The following is a 23,423-nucleotide window of genomic DNA, read 5'->3' as shown; positions in this document are numbered from 1 at the left end:
ACATTTAAATAAATAGAATAATTTTTGTAGTATGAGAGCCGCATTTCACTCTATTGTCTATGCTCGGCATGTGGCTAGTTGCAGTCTGTCGCAACTCTCACGCTTTGGCGGGAAGTGTAATGTCAAATTAAACTGACATGTGTCTGCCGTCTGTTTATTTATTGCTCGCGTGTTTGTGCTGAGTGAGTTTTTATTGCAAAAAATCATAAAATGCAAGATATATTCAACAAAGTACCATGTAGAGAAAGTCAGATAAATGGTTTGATCGATTTGCTTGGTGATAGCGATGAACCATTGCCGCCTTCTATATTTTTAAGTGGTAGTTTGGCTACCGGTAAAAGTTTATGCGTAAACAAAGTGTTGCAGTATTTAAACTGTAAACATGTGATAATTGATTGTATAGAATGCTACACCTCTAAAATAATGTTCGAGGAGATAATAAACGAACTTCAAGAAACTGATTCTGATACGAAATGTGACTCATTGTCAGATCTCATAAATAACTTAAATAATTTATTCCCAAAAATTAAATACGAGCCAGTGATATTCGTATTTGATAGAGCAGAAAGATTAAGGAACATGGACCACAGCATAATGTGTTCATTTCTTAGATTAAGAGAATTATGCAAGTTAAATATATGCACAATATTTGTAACACAGCTGATATTCGACAACTTCTATTTCAAAATGGGAGTACGAGATCCGATAAAATTATATTTCCCAAATTATAACAAAGAGGAATTGTTCAAAATTATTTTCTTGCACCATAAGTCATTTGTTCGACACTTAAAGAGCAATTATGAAATAGACAGTGGTATTGAAGAAGAACTTGAGAAGCCAGAGCTGTTTGCAAACTTTCTTAATGCATTCTTGAGCGTGTTCTACCGACCGTGTCGTGATTTGATCGAGCTGCAGCACATGGCGAGAGTGAATTTCGTTAAATACTGTGAACCGATTATAAAAAATGAAATCAGTGCAAGCGACTTATCCAAGCTCTGGCGTCATATTGCTCCAATACTTAAAGCGAGCCTTGAATTGTTATATTTGAGGATAAGCACGCAAAAACCGGCTCTCCCTTCACCTGGTAAAGAAAACAATAGTGCAGATTTAAACAATTATCAATTTGAGAATACACTAAAAGAAGAACTCATGTCGACAAAAACATTTGCACAAAGTTTTGAATTGCCATACTATGCTAAATACCTCCTGATTGCAGCATATCTGGCCAGCTATAACCCTCCAAAGGAAGACAAGCGCTTGTTCATGAAAAATCATGGAAAACAGAGGAAGCGGCTGCAACAAGTGCGAGCCAAGGCGAAAATAACAGAAAAATTAAACACACAGCTGGGTCCCAAAGTGTTCACCCTGGATAGGCTTTTAGCAATCTTTTATGCTATACTCGAGGAGAAAATTGGATTAACAAGTAACTTATTAGCACAGATCGCAACTCTTGTTGAATTAAAACTTATTGCTGGCAATAAGGAAATAGATTTAGATTCTTCAAAGTATAAATGTATTGTTGGGTATGACTTCATATCTGCTGTTGCACAAACTGTTGGCTTTAATGTTAGAAAGTATTTGTATGACTTTATTTAATGGATTCTTTTACTGGTATAAAAATTGTAATTCAATTTTCTGTTATTTTGTTTTTAAATTATTAAGGGCCCTGAATGAGTTTTGTAATGCCTTTAAATATTGGATATTAAAAAAAAAGGAAACAGAAAAATGTAAATAGTCATTTGATAGTGTGTTGAAAGTATAATTCAAATTTAATACAATAAAAAAGAAATTACAAAGATGCGTCTTAACATTTTTAACTCCTAAAAACCATACTAATTGCTTATCCATATAACACAAGCAACCAGTCTGTGATTTGGGTAATTTTTTATCAATCTATATATAGCAATTTAATTTTGTACAATCAATAGATTGAAATCGCGTTTTTGTTTATTTCTAAGGCGATGACATGTAAGCAATAAGCATGTGTGCGTGCGGCCCTGTGTACCGACAGCTAACCGCGACCGCTGATTCGTTGATCGCGCAAATGTGTGCGTTCGCCATTTTAACTCCCTCCCTCTAGCTTCCGTAACGTCTTTTTTGGTACTAGACTTTACGCACGAATTCATTAACATACATGATTTTTAATAATCTAAGAATAAATTATAATTTCACATATTTCTGTAAATGGATGGAAAATTTTCGTACAAGCACAAAATTATTATTAGATTAACTGAAACTGATTAATTGTGGCGTGATAAATGATAATATTTATTGCAGAAAAGTGCTTTTAAAGGATTTAGATAAAATTTACCCGTATTGATAAAGCATTTCATGAAATCATATTTTATCATTCATAGTACTGTATACCTACTGTAATTTTTTTGAATTACATTTACTTTACATTACATTACATTTACCTACAAAATTTTCACTTATTGGTTGATTTCACCTACAAATTTCTAAAGATCGCAATAATATTTCAACTTTGAACCATGCAACGATAGAAATGGAGTGCTTCAAAGAAGAGTTCTAATAAGATAAATAAGAATTCTAATATCCAATATTGTTCTTAAATAAAATGGAAACTATGGTGACGAAGACTGTCGTATACATTATTTTTGTATTCAGATTGATTTCAAGACATACATTTTTGTATCTACCTATTGCTAATTTACATATAAATTCTGACCGCCTCTTTGGTACGAACTTTAACTCGATAAATTAGAACCGAAGGGTTTGATTACTGGTGGGAACTTACAAATAAAATTTCTCGGTCTGGCAGGACACCAAAAGACTGATCACGTACTTATCGATTAAGAGAATCGAGCAGTGAAACAAATGTATATCATATCATTCCCCACTGAGAGGACACGGGACTTCACTTTTTATATGTAAACTAGCTTTCCGCCCGCGGCTTCGCCCGCGTGGAATTCGGTTATATCGCGCGACATGGTAAGGAGTAGTCTATAGTCTTTCCCAAGGTCTAGACTATTTGTCAAAATTGGTTAAGTGGTTTAGGTGTGAATGAATCTTACATGATTTTATGTCTGACAAGGAACGTAAGGAACTTCCATACAAACTTTCATCCCCTATCATCCTTTCTCAAGTTCAGCAGTCAGCTCCATCTTCATATCAAATTTCATCATAATCGGTTTGACAATAGCGAACTTTCACACAAAAATTTAATCCTCTATTTCAACCCCTTTTTCGAGATAAAAAGTATCCTATGTCCATTCCCAAAGTCAGTTCCATCTTTATACGAAATTTCATCAAAATCGGTTGAGTGGTTTAGGCGTGCAAGCATAACAGACAGACAGACAAAGTTACTTTCGCATTTATGATATTAGTACGGATTCTATAAAAATTACTTTGTATTTAGGTGTATTAATTATTTTTTATTCGTTAGATATTACTTGTGTCTTTCTATATCTAAATATAAGTTAAAGCAAAGAATCTATTATCCTAAAATTTTAGCATCTTAGTGCAAATTTCCTGCATTGTTATGATAATTACAGAAAACATACTCTGTCAACGACTGTTACTAATTTAATAAGACGTCCGACTCATTGGAGCTGTTCAGTTTAATTATGTAAGTATATTAATAATAAATATGTTGTAAGTTTTCTTTCCTAGCCCACAACCAGACCATAAATACACTTAATATTTTTCTAAAACAAACTGTTGCCCGTAGATTCACACTCGTGGTCTATGTTAATTTCCATGGTACAGGCGTTCATCCCCTATTTTATCCCCTTAAGGAGGAATTTATCAAAATCCTGTCTTAGCGTATGTCTAATGGCTAACTGCATGCCAAATTCAAGCCCCATCGGTGAAGTTGGGGCTGTGGTTTGATAGATCTGTCAGCTAGTCACGTTTTATCATATTACATGTTCCCACAGCTGGGAAACACACCTATTATTCAGACCATGACACACCACGCTGGTCAAGTGCAGGTTGGCAGATGTCACATGTAGACAAACTTTGACATGCCGGTTTCCTCACGATGTTTCCTTCATCGTTTCTAAATCTTATCCACATGCACAGTAAGTCAATTTATTTCCTGTACGCGCCCCTGGTCTCGAACCCCGACTTATCAATTTACGTCCTTACCACTGAGCCACCACTGTAATTTTGGGTATTATATGCTGAGATAAAAGTGGAGAGTTTATTTGATTGAACGGCCTAATATCGGGAACTACTAGATATTATGATACAGCGATCTCTCTTTCTAACTAAGGAACATCTGGCGATACTGCTTCATCTATAGTCTATGAGAAAAAGACGTTATTATAATCTATACCGTTTGTCAAATTATAATAAGCGGTTTCGAGATTATGCACATACATAAGTAGCGGCATTTCCATAACACTATTTGGCTTCGCAGTAATCGGATAGAAATCTATATAATACCACAGATAACATAATATTACACTCGTAATACGTCACTCACAGAAATAATATCTTTGATGATGGCCTTATCTGTGGACATCTTCGCGCGGTTGATGACAGAGACGTTGGGGCCCACCCACGTCATGAACATGAACTTTTTGCGTTTTGACATCTCGTCTCCCATTTGCAGCCTGTGAAATGTATAAAAAAATAAATAAATAATAAAGTACACACTATGTAACAATTCCACTAACGAGAATTCGAATATAGCTTAAAACATGAGGTTGTTTGATACCAGAATCGACATATATAATTGTGGTAACTTCATTAAACATTTCAATATTTACCTCAGATAGCCAAACGCCCTCTCGTCATCAGAGAACTGAGTTCTAAACTCCGTGAAGTCACTCCCTCGCGCTGAACAGACTATCCTCGCGCCCTCGAATTTGAAAACCGCCCTGCGCATAACACACATTTATAAATTATAGAAAACGTACGATTACAAACGTGATTAATATGAAATACTAATTTAAAACACATTTTACTGAAGAAATTTTAAGTTTTTTTTACAGTACATTTATACATTTATACAGTCGGGCATATAACAAAGTTCATAAGTAAAGGCCAATGGACGAGAAACGTAAATAATCTGAATGTTAACCGATAGCGAGCCTATAATCTGTTGGTATCTATGGAACGCAATATTTCTATTAAAGTCATCCACATCTCGACAGCAGCCCTGTCGTTAGGTGTTTCGTGCCAGGTACCAAAGTTAGGAACGTCTTGTTTTGATATTTGATTGTTTCATTTCTTTATTGCGATACCAACTAACTTTACTATAACTCAATACCTTTTTCATTAGATTTCATGATTACAAACACTTTATAATTGGACCCAACAGAAAGGCAACCGACAGACGTGGATTGACATTATATTTTACATTTTACGTAAATTCTACTTATTGAAGTCAGTGCTGTGTATTTTTTATTAAGACGTAGGTGTCCATAAAAATCAAAATCATAAAAAATACAAAAATCAATTTTGACAAATTTGAGTTCGAATGTTTTATTCCATCTTGATTTAAATCCAAGTGCATAACGAATACGCACGATTAGGAGCTGGGAATGCGCTAACCGTTCATTCGCTCATTAATTTTCATTCAATGGCTGTGTTTATATTGTAATTGACGTCGGATACTTGAGTGAGTTAACTCTTATTACCGCGTCGGCCGTTTATTGGAAAATGCTGGGTTTATCGGTTAGTTTAATATAAAGAAATGCGCTATTTTTGCCTACATTGCATCTATAGAAATTAATAGAGAGCAGACGTAATAAAATACTTTTTAAAATGTATCAATACAACACTTATAACGATTCAAATACAATTTGCAAAACTAATGTTTAAATTTCTAAGAAATTTAACTGCTATATCTATTATGGAAGGATTTCGATTCTTGTCGAAAAAAAGAGAGAGAATCAATGTTTCTTTATAAATTATATTCTCTGTAGGGTGATTCATAATTTATTTTTTGATGATTTAATATCTTAGCTATTAGACCTTTAAAGCCAAAAATTTAAAAGCTCACCATTCGGTGGGAGTAGCATCCGATCTGACGTCTTCGTACGCTGAGCGTATCGTATCTCTGTCTAGACCGGTTGTCATCGTAACCTGCAAGAAAAAAATAACATTGTGAAAGATTTTTCGAATAATTTACATACAGACTAAATAAGAGTTTATCGGCGGCAAATTATCTATTGCTCTGTGTTTTTTTGTCTATGGTCTCCTCTTTGATGGCTCTGGTACATATGAGACAGGAACACGAATGGTCATCAATGGTGTCGAACCTCTTCGGATACAATTCTATGGTAAAGTCTGTTGGGATCTCAAAGGAAAACGTTTTAGCATATAAATAACTAGAGTATAAACGGTTTTGTCTCTAGAAATTGATATCCGAAAGAGCGCTAACTTATTTAATTATAAAAGCACTTCATCATAGTAATACTAAAAGTAATTTTAAATATATAAACATTAATAGATTTCCGCTCGCGACAGCCACTTGGTTTTATCCGCATAGTTCTCGCTCCAGAGGGGATTACCCGGGTAACAAATATCCTATGTCCTTTCTCGGGTTTCAAACTATCTTGGTACGAGATTTAATACAAATCAGTTCTGTGGTTAAGGCGAAAAGAAGAGACATACAGAGTAACCTTCGCATTTACAATATTAGTAGATAGGTATAAGTAGATCTTAACGTTCATCATGAAACAAGTGTTTTGATTGATTATGCTCCATTTATCTACAAGCAGAAGCGACTGTTATGTTGCGGAGTGGTGAAATCTGCCTTGTGAGGAGATGCCGTGCCGTGCTGTATAATGAATACTAAGCGATTCATATTAATTATCCGATCTCACTTGACTAAACGGCGTTTTGTTAGTGATTGCATTTTCAACCGACTTCGAAAAAGTTATCAATTCGACGGATTTTCTTTTTACGTGAGAATATTTGACTGGGTAAATCGATACTGATGGTTTTTTTAATTGGAAGTTGGTGCCTCCCATGTGGTCAATACTATAAAGTCCTCCCTACTAATAATACTAATATTATAAACGCGAAAGTTTGTAAGTATGGATGTATGTACTCGTATGTGTATATGTATGTTTGTTGTGAAAAACTACTAAACCGTTTGCAATAAAGCTCGCTACGTAGATAGCTGGACATCTGTAATAACACATAGGCAACTTTACATCCCGATATTCCTCCGGGATACAGATTTACGCGGGTGAAACTGCGTGAGCGGGGAGCAGCTAACAAGGTATACGTTTACTTGTAAATTCACCACAGGAATAACTCAAGCGATGCTGGGGTGAGCCGCTTGTATAATCCACACTCCATATATAGAATAGCTGATACAAGAATAGTTTCCATACATGCCGTCACGTACTTTCGTAAATACCATTTATGGTTTTGAACCAAACAGTTTCAGAGTTAACGTAGAATTCAATTATTCAATAGTATTAATAGCAATCCTACTAATCCTATCCTACTTCCTACTAATATTATAAATGCGAAAGTTTGTAAAGATGTGTGCGTGTTTGTTGCTCTTTCACGCAAATCTACTTAACCGATTGCAATGAAATTTGGTACGTAGACAGCTGGACAACTGGAATAACGTATAGGCCACTGTTTATCCCGCTATTCCTTTGGGATACGGACTTACGCGAGTGAAACCGCGGGGCGCAGCTAGATTATAAACGCGCGAGTTAGTATTGATGGATGTATGGGTGTTTGTTACTCTTTCACGCGAAAACAGCTTATCGTATCTGTATGAAATATGGATCAGAGATAGATTATAGTGCGGGTTAGCACATAGGCTACTTTCAACCCCGGTACCGCGCAAGTCACTCCGCGGGTTACAGATAATAGTAAATACATATAGAATCATGTATTTATTACATAGTAGCAAAAAGAGATAAATAAAACACAGTTTAATATGCAGTAGACAGAGAGTCAGACGAACAAAAGCGAAGAAGAAAGTGTTTGTGTATCGTCATAATTGAAGACACTTTCTTGATTTCGCTTAATAAAACGGTATTTTAAAAAAACAACAATAATTAATCAGGTACTATATTATTTTATTACTTAGGTACCTATTATAAGATCCGACTTCTATTTTTTTGGTTTATTCCTAATGGTCTTTTAACGAACTTTCATTTGATAACAATATTGCTGGGGTAAGAAAAAACCCACCCCACTTTTTTATTTGCGGACGCCATTTTGAAATTTTATATATATGACTAACACATTTGAAATGATCACAAATAATAAATAATAAATTCGAAATCCATTAAATTAAATTATACATATAGTCACATACACATAGGCTTACGCTTGAAAAACATTACCGTCCTGTCGCAGTCGGGTAATCACACCAAACACAACAATTTTATTAGTTTGTACATAAACAGTATTTCTGTCCACGCCTTTCTCTGAAGCTATTAATTGGCTTGTCACCATTATCTTTTAATTGGCTCACATTTACACTAAAACTGTACTTGAAAGAATGCAACTTTCACTTAAGATAGCTGATAATAACAGATGCAGGTTTCTACCTAGTTGAAAAAAAGGAGGTATGAGGCTTGACCGAATAAAATATTAAACGTGGCGGAACTGGAAGTCGTCGTCTAGATTTTACGAAATTTGCATAAAAAATTCATTCGTAAACAATTGCACTAATGTCATAACACAACGTTACAATTGGATAAAAACATTTTATCTTTTTCTCTGACATCAAAAACAGAGGTCCTATTTTTTAATACAGCTGAAAAGATACATAAATATCAAATAAAAAATCGTGATTTAACCATTTAGTCAGAGAAATAATTATTTTCCATGCGTAGGTATATCGCGTAGTACAAACCCAAGAAAGTATTTAGAACCTATGTATAACTGTGTATATAAGCTATAATTGTAATAATTAACAAGCCGGTGCGGTGGGCGCAGTGAGAGGTGTTCCAAACGAGTAGGGTTACCACAAAAAAATACTATATATTTTTCACATTTTTTATAGTTATTTATTGGAAAAACATTATGTGGTACGCAAAAATACTGAGTATTGTAATATAGTTTTATTAGCTTAACTTGATCGTTTTAAATAAAAACGACTTCGACTTAGAGTTATTAATAAAAATTCTGAATCATAAATAACTTGAAAAATAATCAGGATGTTCGATATAATTCGAGGTATTATGCGATTTCTATTTTACAAATGTGAAATGTGTAAACTGTGTATACCTGTGTATATGTGCAGCAAATCTTTAACGATATTTGTATTGAATTTTCACTCATCAATTTATGACACGTATAATATTATGTGTTTTATCGAACAATGATAAGAATTTAGGACGATTAGGATATATAAATGTCCTTACTGTTACGTTTAATAAGAATCGTCTTTATTGCGTTGGCAACCTTACGTAAGTACAAACTAGTCTAATAAGGTTATTATGGCTAATTTTATACTGATTTTCGTCATTAATTAGGCGAAACTTTTAAATTAAGAACCACTCTTATGTGATTCATGTATACTTTTCGTATAGTCTTTATAGATTTTTTTATAGCAATAGTTTCCTAACTTTTTTCATATATAAAATTCAGTTTTCTATCCCAGTTTAGATGTACAAAATTAACCTAATAAAGGATATTGTGTCACCTATTATCTTTAAAAAACTTACGTTACTTAACGTTTATATTTCTTCTTATAGCATTGATAGCCTAATAACATTCATAGCCTATACTGTATAGCACTCAGAGATCAGACCATTAAAAATCCGTCCAGTAGTTGCTGAGATTAGCACGTTCAAACAAACAAATAAACAAGCTCTTCAGCTTTATGTACATTAATAACTTTAGTTCTAATTAAGAATATTAAACATACAATATGTTTAATATACTAAATTATATCAAAGTCATATAAAAAACGTAGTTTAAGCTCACCAATATTTATAAAACACATGACGTATCCATAAAATTTGTTTATGATCTTATCCTATAATACCCGAACGCGCCGGCCCGTGTTAAAATAATTTTTACGATGGCAACACGCATACACCGTGTCATGTGTATATTTTCCAAGTAAAAGCGTTACGTCATATGTCGATTTGGTGAAATGATATAAACGGGATTAGATAGTTAATTTTATATATTAGATTTTTGTGAGTTGTAGTTATAATACATGTCCTACATACCCATATATTATATGGTTTTTTATCAATTGTAAACAACTTTAATAAAACCACACTAAGAAAATCTGATCATAGAATCGAGAACACATTATCTAAATCGATGGGATATGCTCAAAAATACAGTTTCTATAAACATTCATAGCATATTCAAGAGTAGGAATGAACAGTAATGCCAATTCGTTAGTATAATGCTCTATGAAGCAGAACATTAGTAAAGGATGAACTTTACCTTAGAGGAGCAAGAAAAGCCCGAATGGCACGACTCAATATCCTGGACATCTTCGCTCTTAATAGACACGTCTTCCTTTCCCTCTTTCACGATAGCGTATAACTCATCTATCCTGCTCTTTAAGGCCTTCACATCACACTTCATCTTCCTTCTATCTGACACGGCGTCTTCTAAATTCACCAGCTTCTCGCTACACTGAGATATTATCCGCCTTAGCTCATCCACATTACGAGAGAGAACATCGAATTTGTTTATAATACTGTTCTGGTTATTTGTTAGTTTGTCGATGTGATCCTGCAGGTTTCGGTAGCTGCCCTCCATGGGATCGGTCATAGTTTAGGTTGTGTATTATTATTGCATTATTTTATATAAATTGAAACTAATCGAAACTGCCGTGTCGACGCGACACGGACATTGTCATGTGGTTTCATTTTTTTGTTTGGTTGTGTTTAGTTTACCTACCTCTTTGGTCGTTATTTTATGCTCTTGCGATGTTTTTTTTTATATTTCATTATTATTTATTCTTCGATATTATTTTACAGAAAAGTAAAAACTACAACACTATTTACATTAATAATAGTATTACCACTGACCCTACATTTGAATAAAGTAAAAAAACAAATAAACGACTTTTTTATTCATATTAAATATTTAATTTATTTACTACAGTAACTCGTCAAAATTTTTATAAAGAATAACCAATAATATAATAATGATTTACTTCATATTTTCGGAAATTATGTTTCTAGGCAATCCAACGTCAATACGAGTAATTTTTCCTATACACCAGAACAAACTTGAACTAATAATAGATCTTATAAATAGCCTTGATATTGGCCGAATTGACTAAAGGGCACAGTGTGATGTGGAACTCTACCCTAAAATTGCATGGACAGCGAAGTAATTATTTTCTTTAAAGATTTCTGTCTCCATTTGTTTAACGTTTCAACCGCACTTTAAACTGAATACAAGCTTTTCTTCACTAGACCCTGAAGATGACAATACACAAATCCATTTGTTTTTAATGAAAAAGGGAAGACAATTACGCATCGTGTTTTGCCCATCTATATTCTGCTACAGATAAATCCTGACGTCATTTCTGTCCCTAATACAAGGCACAATAAACAAACAGGAAACTCAGAGTATTAACCCGAATTAAATATGACTAAACACGTTTATATTCTTGTTCATATATGCTTCATTTGAAAAGGAAACGAGTGGTTGTGATTCCATGTTATTTATCTAGATTGCTAGGAATTTTTGGCGGGAATCAACGATGGCTTAATTGCTGAATGATCTTATCGTCCGCTAATTTCTTAATTAATTTACAATTTTTCAGGCAGTCAATAAATTTAAGACGTTTATTTAGTCAATTTAACTTTTTTAGAACTTCTTTGGGTTGGTTAGTTTTATTGAAATTAGGAATAATATCGTCAGAAAGTCAGGTACTGTGGAGTTGCTCTTCAAACCTAATATTTTTACGATTTTTTTTTTTATATTTATAAAAAATATCATTAATCACATGGCATGCACCAGATTTTAAACAAAAAAACAATTGTAAAAATCCATTCACCCAGTAATTTATGGAGGTAAAAACACCAAAAAGAGTCGAATTGATAATTAATAATGTTTTTGAACTCAATTGACAGAAATAATTCGAAGAACTATGTAACAGCGTAAATTTCAAAACATTTCATTTTCCTATTCATTAATGCTACAGCAAGCTTTACGCATGTTTTTAACATTAGTATATAATTTTATATTGTAATTGTTTAATCACACAATTATTAACATTATAAAAGTGAAAGTTTGTTTGTTTGGATGTTTGTCAGTCAATCACGCCGAAACTACGATGAAATGAAATTTGGTATACAGACAGGGTACGAGCTGACTTGGGTGATAGCATACTTTTTATCCCGATTAAATGCTCCCTTGGGATAAAACAGGAATCTTGGTACCGGCTTGGTATATGGCGGAGCCGGGATGAGCGTCTAGGTGAATATAAAATAGATGCCGACACCTAGGTGTTAATAGTGGTTACATTATATTTATCTAGGTATTGTAATACACAATCTATTTAATTAGTTCTTACCTATTACACATTTGACAGGGTTTCAACGGTGCATTTTAATGATGGAGGCAGATTTCATTCTATTAGTACCAATTTATTGTTCGCATTAATTAGCGTTGTGCACTTTTATTAAGTTTAGTGCTTGAATATTGACTTCCAGATATATCATTATATGCATGGTATTATATACTTAATATGTAATATCCAGAAACTGAGATAAATGTGTGGATAACATAATATTCTTCGAAAAATGGGAATTGGCTAACCATTTTCAAAAGAAATTTTCACTACAATAATATTGAAACTTGCAAACTATCACATATTTTAGTTAATTTAAGTATTGAATGAAAGCTTTGGCCACATTTTTAAGTTTTTTTATTTATTAATATATAACGAATCACGAAAGCTTTAGTTAATGTTACTATTAATAAAAGTAAGATAAAGTACGATGTCCAATAAAAACTTTTTCTCACTTAAACCACAGTAACTTTTAATAATCTGTGCCAAAAGCCCATTTTATAATATTCTAGACTATCTATTTAATTAGACTCGGTGGCAGTTCTAAGGAAGTACTTGAAGCGTAAAATTAATAATTTTCAACTGAATTCACTTTCGCTGAAGTGAAAATGTTACATCATCCGAAAGAATCATTTATGTAATATTATAAATCTTCATTTATTTCGAGACTAGCTTCCCGCCTGCATTTGGTCATATTTTACAGTACCTTCCCGCAGGGATGTCGGTGACCCTTTTCGTAGATAATAATTATATAAATAAAGTATTAAATCAATAAAACGATGCGTCTAAACAAGTTATTAAACACCAATAAAACTACAACAATAGAATAGCATATATACATTAGTTTAATCACAATAATCAACAGTTTATCAGGATATATAAACACCTATTGTTATCATTCGAAAATCTTAGTTAGTTACTGTCAATTATTGTTGTTTAAACATTGATTACAATGCTAAATGTTATACATACAATACTGATTAGTTTTCCTTTGTTGTAGTTAATCTCTCATTATTAACCAAAAAAAAAAATTATTTATTTTTATTTATTGTACAAAACAGAAAGTAAAGTTTATACAAAATAATAGCACAATGATATTTTGTACAAAAGGCGGCCTTATTGCTAGACAGCAATCTCTGCCAGGAAACGTATTAAGTAATTTAGCAACCCTGACTTTCGAATTAACTTGTTATAGATAACTGTCTGTTATTTATTCTTTGACTTTGATTCTAAATGACTATAAATATTGAATAATTAATACTCATGTTAATAAAACAATCACTTATATAATATAACACTCATTTATAGTGGTTGCTTGGGAAATAAATCGCATTGCGGACAAAACGGGGAAGAAAGACAATAGTTATTGAGCGTTCGCGCGATAACGTACATCATCGCAAGCGCAGCTGGGGGCAAAGCTAGTATACAAAAATGGAAGCCAGAATAACTAGTAAGTTGAAGTCATTAATCTGAATTCTGAACTTAATCTCAGCTATTTAAGTTCCCGCCACGATCCGCCATATTGAAGGATTGAAGGTCAACAGACGAGAAATTAAAAATAAATGTGACGGGGACGAGTTGAACGAACGGGCGTATTTAGAGAATTTAGTTTTCACGTGGTGAAAGGATCGTGCGAACTCATCCTTAGTTAACAAAATTTAAAAAAGAAAAAATGTTCAATATACAATGGTTAACACCGATTCGAAATAGAATAGAACCAGAACTATAGAACAGTCTATGGCGTCATTTGAATTTCGAATGAAAATGAATTTTTTGCGTAGTCATTTGAAATTATGTAAACGCTGAAAAATATTCATTGGAAAGTATATATCATAATCGGATCATAAATAATAATTAAAACTCAGCATATAAAATATTATTGAACACTACAAATTTACTTACAAATCCCAATTCCTACTAATGTGTGTGTGTGTGTGTGTGTGTGTGTGTGTGTGTGTGTGTGTGTTTGTCACTCTTTCACGCAAAAACTACTGAACCGATTGCAATGAAATTTGGTATGTAGATGGACTGGACAACTGGCATACAGCACGTAGGCATTTTTTATCCCGATTTTCTCACGGGATACAGACTTATGCGAGTGAAACCGCGGGGCGCAGCTAGTACTATATAAGTTTACTATAACCTCGTCTCCTCTAGGTAAAACCTAAGCACAGACTAATTAAATTAAAAACCAATAGCGGTCCGCAATAAATCATTGCCTTATCGAGATATAATGCCAGTGTATCGTAGCAATACAGATCTTAATAGATCTACATTGTTTCCAGCACCAAATAAAGAAGTGGATGAAATAGTGGCCTGGAGGAGATATAGCGTTTTGCAAAAGCGAATACAAACTCAATATTTTCTTATTAACTTTTAACTAAAATTTTAAAGAGAAAACATTTGTGTTTGTAATATTTTCAACAAACACTACTGATACGGTTTCAAAAATTCTTTCACCATTAGAAAGGTGTAGGTAGTAACTGATATATACTGATCTGAATCTGAAGTTTGTTCTATCAAATGAGACGCACGCAGCACAAAACTGACATTATACTATGTAACTTATAAATCTTCTAGTTGTAAAAAGCATGAGTCCAAAATTTTGAAATATCTTGGAAGTTTTTTACAATTTTTTTTCTTTCGGGTGATTCTTCAATAGGCGTTAAAAACGTGTTTGTCTTTTTTTTATGTCATAGTGGGCAACTGAGCTGGTGGTTCGCCTGATGGAAAGCGATCACCACCGCCCATGAACATTCGCAGAGGCTCAGACCTCTGAGAATGCGCTGCCCGCTTTTAAGGGATAAGGGATAAGGAAAGGATTGATGATTGGAAATAAGGAATGGACTGGGAAGGGCTAGAAGAAGGAAATAGGCCTCCGGTTCCCCCACTCACCGTACGAAACACAATAGCAAGCTATTATTTCACGCCGGTTTTCTGTGGGGGTGTGGTACTTCCCCGGTGCGAGCTGGCCCAATTCGTGCCGAAGCATGCTCGACTCCCACAATACGTTTGTCGAATGTCGTTTTATACAAAACAATTTGATTTATTTCGCTTGTAATAAACAACCATTTCAATAATATCTTCTATTTGACTATTGACAAAGTATCATTGTATATATTTTTTTTTACAAACACTGATGAGGTGAATAAATGTCAAGTGGTTTTTTAGTTCGCTAAAATTAAATGATTGTAGAGATTTCAAGCTGAAAAAAAAAATTACGATGGAATTCAACAACTCGAAATGCAATGAGGAATGTTGATAAAAACTATTTAAAATATGCACCCCGTTAAATAGCACTCTTAAATATTAAGTTCTTGTGCGAAGTGGATAATTGGAGTAATTATACGGGACATTTGTGAGGCAATATATTCACAAATTGGCTTGTTAGATGAGGGATTTTATGGGCTAGGTGTTTTTAGGTTAGGCCATTAGGTACCTACACTCTACGCCCATGCACGTTGGTAACAAACGTCAAACCACAGATAACGTTATTCTCTAACTGAATTAGTGATTATAAAAAAAACTCATCGCAATATTATGTTGATATTATGGTTGTGAATGTTTTGTAATACGAAAATATAGTTCCCAAAGGAGATATGTAATGAATTAATTACCTTTATTGTTGTTTCGTTTACATGCGTTTGTATACATGTAATTTTTATTTCTTATCTATAAAAAGGTAAAGTAATTAATTAAGTTAAAAGGAAAAGTATTATAAAGTATATGAATCACAGGAATTCCATAGAAAATGGTTAAATTTGTTACATACTCATTTCCGATTACCTTTAAATTGATTTTGAAATTGCATCATAATACTGACTTTTATCTTATCGGAAATCGAATTTATCGAAATAATAAAAATTTTAAAGTATGATTAATATTTCTGTAAAAAATTATTACGTGCGATTTGTTATGTATTGTGAAATTCATTGGAATAAATGAAATAGGTATGTACTTTATAAGACGTTCAGAATTTTTCTACTTTCTACTATTTTCCTTTCGAAATGATTTATTTACATACAATCAATGTTAAGTTTGATTGGCCAGTGTGTGCAATATTACTTTAAACAGACATCTCTATCGCAAATAAAGTAATTTACTAATATTTTTTATGTTCTGGTTGTAGGTATATATATGTCTATAAATTATACGAAGTATAAGGGTTTGTCAGTTCAATAACTTTATTCTAAATTCGAAAAAATAAATTCACAAAATTTCACAAGTAACCAGACTTTTAAATTTCAAATATAGAAGCATTCTTTCGTATAGAGAAGGAAGTGCTCTCACGTGTTCGTATCACAACGATATCTTTGTTCGATGAGACGACCCAGATTTTTATTGGAACAGGGATTGTTAAGTGCATGCTTTTCAGATATTTTTATGGAACTGGAAACTATTTGTATATACTATGTGGTTGTAGCCGGTCACTTTATCTTTTTTAACATTTTTTTATATGCATACCTTCTTACTCTGGCGAGTACTTATACCGTAATAAGGAGACTTATACCGGATATTTAATAGAATTATACAACATTACACAATCGTGTTCGTTATTCGAAAGAAGAAAGACTTCTAACTAATCAGTGTGGTACTAAAATGGTAAAATTACTCAGCATAAACTTAAGTTTTCCGGTCCTACAGTAATCTAGAAAATTTATTAACTAAGTTATTATAATGACAGATAAAAACCTACCATCAGAATGTTAATTTGGATAAATAAAAACTCTCTTCTCAGTTCTCGTCTTCAGATTAAAAATATGCGCAAGTGAGTACATCGACCTCATTACTCACAAATCAATGGCCTAAGATAATTCATATGTATGTTGGTTAATTATTCACGACGTAATAATATAATCTGTCAATTCAAATTATTCTATTGATATAAGGCGATGCTTCATTGTTTCTTTTTTACCGCATTTTTTATTTATAAAATAAGTTAATACATAGGTACGTAATTTTTCTTACAAAAAAAGCTTAGTTTAAATAAATTCAGTGAATGTTTGTAAAAAATTCGACGATGCATCCACTAGCTCAGCTGCAAGTGTTTCAAAGGAGATTTCAAGGAATTAAGTCCCCCTGACATCAAATGACACGAGGACCCTTCAGTGGAGAGCCCGCGTCAAAGCTAAATGTCAAATTTGACAAACATCTTTTATCTGTGAAGGACTCTAGTCTTAGGCGTTGAAGGATTGTTGGAAACGAGAAACCACCACAGAATCTTAGCGCAAATAAAAAACTAAAACCCGTCACCAAAATTATGGCAAGAAAATAGGTTTAATATCGACATTAAATCCTAATAATAATAAATGATTCATGTTTTACTCTGTATGACTCTGCAACTTAAATCAATATCGAAATCCGATATCATTATCGATAAAGAAATAAAATATACACCTAGGTACATAAAGATAAATATCTTTATATATTTAGGAAATAATAACCATTAAAAGGACATCAGTAACGTTTTCCCACAAAACACGCGAACAATAAAAACTGTGAGAAAAAGGCTTTCCTTTGCTTTACGTTTTCATTCACAATTTTTATACCACCATTGAAATACTAGCATACATTTCGGAAACAAAACGAAAAAATCAGCTGAAGCGCAAAAGCGCGGGAAATACACAGACTATAAAAAAATCCATTGTCATAATTCTTGGAATGGAACGTTTAAAAAAGTATCTTCGTTCGAAAACGGTCGCAGTATCAGAACATTTCCCGATTTGTCCATTGTATACAAATTATACATCATACAGACTACATAAAAAATAAACAAATGTTTGGCTAGATGTTGTGAAAGATGGATGTGAAAGGCTGGCTGGTTTAGTAACGTTGAAATTTCTAGCCTAGTGTAAAATTTTAAATGTGAAATAGCAATAAGTACTGATAATATTCATGAATTTTTCTTGATTGATTCATGAATTTAATCTAATACTGTTACCTTAGCAGTGGGTTCTACAATGAAAAAAATAGTTATTATAGTTCCGACGTATTAATCATATAGTTTACTAGCTGCACCCGGCAAACGCTGTTCTGCCTTAATTTTAACATTTAGGGGTATGAAAGATACATGTTGGCCGATTCTCAAAGATACCGGATAAGCACAAAAAATTTCATCAAAATCGGTCAAGCCGTTTCGGAGGAGTATGGCAACGAAAACTGTGACACGAGAATTTTATATATTAGATTAGTGATTATATGTGATTAATTGATATATTTCCTTGTTTTGCTGCCCCACAACTACCACTCTATCGAATAGTTAGCCTACTTCGAGTTATAAACTAGTACAATGGAAATGGAGAATGTATAAGCATTTTTTATTACAAGTCTGAGGAAAAGTAAACACGTTAGTTTTAAGAAAGTATACACGAGGGGACACTGATTTGCAGTGACTTGCAAAAATAAATAAAGTGCTTCCGTCTGACTCAAACCATAAGGAGTAAAAATATACAACTGGCCACAATCCAGATGTTTTCGAGGTCGACTTTTTGTTCGACTTAAAATAATTGAAATTTCGCATGAAATGTTAGTAAGTAATATTTTAAAGAACATTTTGGTTAATAATTTGTGTGGTTAATAAGTTGTGTAGGGTGTTTAAAATTCCTATTTAACGAGAAGAAATGTAGGGTGCTAAAAAGAGGAAGTCGGGATTTCTCAATTCTTTGCAAACATTTATTATTATTTTAGAGCTATAAAACAAGCTTTTTAACATATCAATTTACGTTTATTACAATTAGCTTCGAATGATTTTTTTTTTCATGTTTGAATGAAAATTTGAATGTCAAACTGCTTCGACTGCTTAATAAAATAATTAAACTCAAATTCGAAGCACTTTTGAATCTTCATAACATAGTTTTAATATTTACAATCAGTATGAAAGTTAAAGTATCTGTTGCCCTTTCAAGAAAAAACTTATAAGCCTATTTAGCTAAAATAGAATAAAAAACGAAAGAATATTGGTAGCTTACGACCTAGGGAAATAATATATGCAGACTATTGCATAATTCAGACAACACGAGAAGCCGCGGACTCTATCTAGTAAATACCACCTCATAGCAACAAAAAAGTTGAAAATATGTCCCTTTCAAAAGAAACGGCCTTCATCGTCCCAAATAGGAGCTTTTAATAAAGTCCCATTGTTCAATACTTTACAAAAACCAGTCTATCTTGACCCGCTTCCAGAACCCAATACGGTCATTTGGAAGGTCATGCTTACGTAACAGCGATATACAAGTTAAGAATATTGCAATTTATTCCATAATCGCTTTAAATTTTACAAATTAAGTGGCACTTGAGCTTTTAGCACGAAATTATATTTTAAAGTTAAATATTTTGATGTATAACAGCTCTTGGGCTCTGAATAGATTGATGACTTGAATGACCCTATAAGACTTAAGTTTCAACGAACTACGAATCTGTATTGGACTTTTTGTTTATAAAATGTGAATATTTTGCTATCCATTTAGTCATTAAAGTACCTACCTACGTATTTGTGAAAAAAAAAACTAACAATAATAAATATTTCTAACTAATTGTTTAAACTTTCAGTTATTTATAACCTAATATTGAAAACAATCGCTTTGTGGTAGAACAAAATTAAATAATCAAAAGGCTAGTGGTTATATTATTAAAAGTTAATAACAGGTGTGTCTTTGTGAGATTTCACCCACGTCGCAGGTATATGATATTATATATCCTTATGGTCTTCCTCAATAAATAGACAATTTGATACGAAAATATTTTTTTTCAATTCGAATCTTTAGTTCGTGAGATTAGCGAGTTCAATCAAACAAACAAACACTGCCGGTTTATATTATTATATAGTACACTTAGTAAACTTAGTAATGGTAACTATACATTTATTTCAATAATATTGCAGCAGTAAATGTAAAAAATAAAAATAAAAAAAACGTCTCTGTCTGGCAGAACACAGAAGGCTGATCACCTACTTGTCCATAAAAAAAATCGATCAGTGAAACAGATGTATATCATCTGCCCCATACCCCAGTACACGGGACTTCACTTTTAAATGTAGAAAAAAATTAACCACGTACATTGTACACTACAAGCACAATAATTTCTTATTTAAATAAGTAAATATAAAAAAAAAACTAATTGTTATTAGTTCGTATAATTTATCGATCCTAAATACATTAACATATAAACACGAATCATCAAAGATTGTCAGGTAGTTTTTATAATAGACGGAGTTGATCTGTGCACAAAAAATGTAACATACGGCACGGTCAATGACCCCCGATCATTTGAATCTTCTTCTCTATGGACGTACTTTTTAATATTATGTAGTTCGTAGTGTGTGAGTTAGACCCTGAATTTTGAATATATATTTTAAATTTTCCTATTTGTTACTTAGCAATGTTGTATGATTTTAATACGATCGGTTTTATAAAAAACATACAATTTAATAGTTTGTTTAAGTATATCATATTTTAGAATGCAAATGGATTACATTACATTTGCGCCTTTTTGTAAGAATTCATCAATTAAAATCGTTATGCAAACTTTATTAATTCCGGTTAAATATATCGAGATGAAACTTATCAAAATTAGGTTTTTTAGTTATAAAACGTTTCAGATCTATTCAAGACTCAATACAAAAACTTTGGACTTGTATAGATTCAGACGGAGCAAAAGAAGGTTCCAAGTTTAAAATAAGAAAGTAACGGTCATGTGTGATCTCGATCGCCTATTGTTTTCCCGCGCAATAATAAGCTGAACGTCAACTAACTGTTTAATTTGAATACTTGAACAGTTCCCAAGCTTTCGTTTCAATTTTAACGCTGCTAATTCAGTAGCTATTTACTTTAATGAAGATTATCTAAAGCAAAAGTTTAATTAACGACCGAGTCTGGAAAAATATTTTATTATTTTTCTTTTTAATCTTTTAATAAGAGGCCATGAACATTTGTGTATAAATGAATCTGGCAATTTGTGTATCTGTATTCTATATTCTGTGTGTTAAACTGTGTTTGTGTGAAAATAAAGGACGAAAGGATTAATCTTTGGTTTTATATTAATGAATGTTGAACGTGGTGATGTTTGATGGAAATAAATATATTTATTTATTTTCATCAATCGACTCCGTGATAGAGTAGTGTATCTAAGCATTAAATAAAAATAACCCTCTACAAATTTGCCTGATAGCAAGACATAAGGGGATGATTGTATACAAAAGAATTCATAAAAATACTGTCATAGTACCATCTACCACGCAATAAAGAGAAATATGGATTATTAGCTGAGCTAGTATCTTCTACATAACATATGACGATGTAGGCTACTTTTAATCGATAACCTCATAATGCTGGTAATACGGTCGCAAATAGTACTGGTATTTTGAAAAACTTATTAATGTAAAACAGTACTTAATGTGTTGCATGGTAGAGATCGCTAATAGCGATAAGACAGCCGAGGAAAGTATTTTTTTTTTTGTTTGCGTATATTTTGATTCTATTTTATACATTGATTTCATGATAAGTTATAACTAATTAGTAATTTTATGTCTGTTTGCTAGAACAGGTGGGCAAAATGGCAGGATGAGGTCAGTTTTAAAACTGGTCTAATCGGTATAAATAATAAAATGTTTATATGTTTTGTATTTATATTTGTTATCTTTTGTAATAAAATAAATACAATATAAAATGTACGCATACGAATCCAATTATTTTTTTATGCCTATGGTCAATGGAAACAATTTTTTGTTCTTCCATTGATTAACGCAACTAGAGTCATGTTAATTTTGAAAATGTGCAATGATTTATGAACGCAGGTACGAAAATAATAATTACAAGTCGAGAGCCGGACGTGTTTATAAAATACAGCAATAAAATTGTGCGTTTCATTTACTTAAATATTTTACGACGCGACGGCACGGCTCTGCAAGTATGTAAGAGTGGTTACTTTTTATTAGTTTTCGCCTATAAATTTACTATATTCTTCTAGAAAACGGAGAATTGATGTCACACATGAATATAATAATATATCAATTTACAATTAAAATGTGTAATTAAAAAATATGTATATTAGATCTCTACACGTTCAAAAAATGTTTCAACCCTACATTTCTATTCGGTATTAAACATTTACTTTTATTATAGCTTATTTTAATATTGTCGAAATATAATATATTAATAATATAGATATTTCGCCTCATTATACATATTATAACTGCGATGTATTCTCAATTTCAAACATTAAATAAGTTTTCATTTCAAAACAGCGCGCAATTATCCAATGCATTTTACAACCTTAGACTATAAAGAACAGTAGTAGACGGATATCACATTAGCCTGGTATCGGGAGGCGTGCCATTGAATATACCTACCGAAATGCACCCAGACAGACGTATAGAACACCACTTCACCCCCTTTACGTCTCAATAGCTACTAGCTAGGCGGGCATGTATGACTAAGCTTTAACGCATTTTACAAATTAACTTGTGTTTTACGTGATTTGGCGTACAATTTTTGAATGGATTTTAAAAAATAAAGACATTAGACAAATAAATGTGTGCTTGAAAATTGATTATTATTGACGTAAACACGCTACAATATATAAATAATATATTATTTATATCCTGTACTATTAAAGTCAAGTACAATTAAAATACAAAAAAAACACTTACTTTTTTAGGTCCGTTTTGGACGATGGTCTCGTATTCCAATCCTTCCACTGACATTTTAAAATTTTTCAAAACACCAAGGAGTTAAGTATCACTGTTCAAAGACGCACGTAGCAATTGTATCGATTTGATTATTACCGTAAAAATATTTTACGGCTGCGTCGCGTCAACGTTAGAACACTAAACGATTCGAAAAATCACTGTATTCCATTAATTTCGATTCGTCGAATTGAACGCCAAATGAACGCGCCACCGACAGGCACGAGCGCAACAACCAATGTGACGCCCACACAGACTCCCTTCTTCAGTGAATGACTATACGCTACACACGGC

At 32.5% G+C, this 23,423-nt stretch overlaps 2 protein-coding genes across 3 annotated transcripts in view; one reads left to right on the top strand and one right to left on the bottom strand.

The window, feature by feature from the left end:
- LOC119836920 (coactosin-like protein) overlaps window positions 1-23,423 on the bottom strand; it is a 25,179-nt gene extending 1,756 nt beyond the window's left edge. Inside the window, exons 1-4 of one of the 2 annotated variants that reach the window (XM_038362385.1) lie at window positions 23,094-23,423; window positions 5,975-6,057; window positions 4,737-4,847; window positions 4,451-4,580 (exon numbers count right to left, since the gene is read on the bottom strand). In XM_038362385.1, coding sequence (XP_038218313.1) covers window positions 4,451-4,580; window positions 4,737-4,847; window positions 5,975-6,057; window positions 23,094-23,147 — 378 coding nt within the window. In that variant the 5' untranslated portion in view covers window positions 23,148-23,423. Of the gene's footprint in view, window positions 1-4,450; window positions 4,581-4,736; window positions 4,848-5,974; window positions 6,058-10,359; window positions 10,681-23,093 lie in introns of those variants that run through there. The other variant, XM_038362384.1, reaches the window with a different exon arrangement.
- On the top strand, window positions 39-1,793 carry LOC119836919 (origin recognition complex subunit 5). Its single transcript, XM_038362383.1, has one exon. It carries the CDS (start codon window positions 211-213, stop codon window positions 1,594-1,596), a length of 1,386 nt encoding a protein of 461 aa, XP_038218311.1. The 5' UTR covers window positions 39-210; the 3' UTR covers window positions 1,597-1,793.

This window comes from Zerene cesonia, chromosome 26 (genome assembly GCF_012273895.1).
Source record: "Zerene cesonia ecotype Mississippi chromosome 26, Zerene_cesonia_1.1, whole genome shotgun sequence".
NCBI classification, from domain to species: Eukaryota; Metazoa; Arthropoda; class Insecta; order Lepidoptera; family Pieridae; genus Zerene; species Zerene cesonia.
This window is presented reverse-complemented; position numbering and strand designations above follow the sequence as displayed.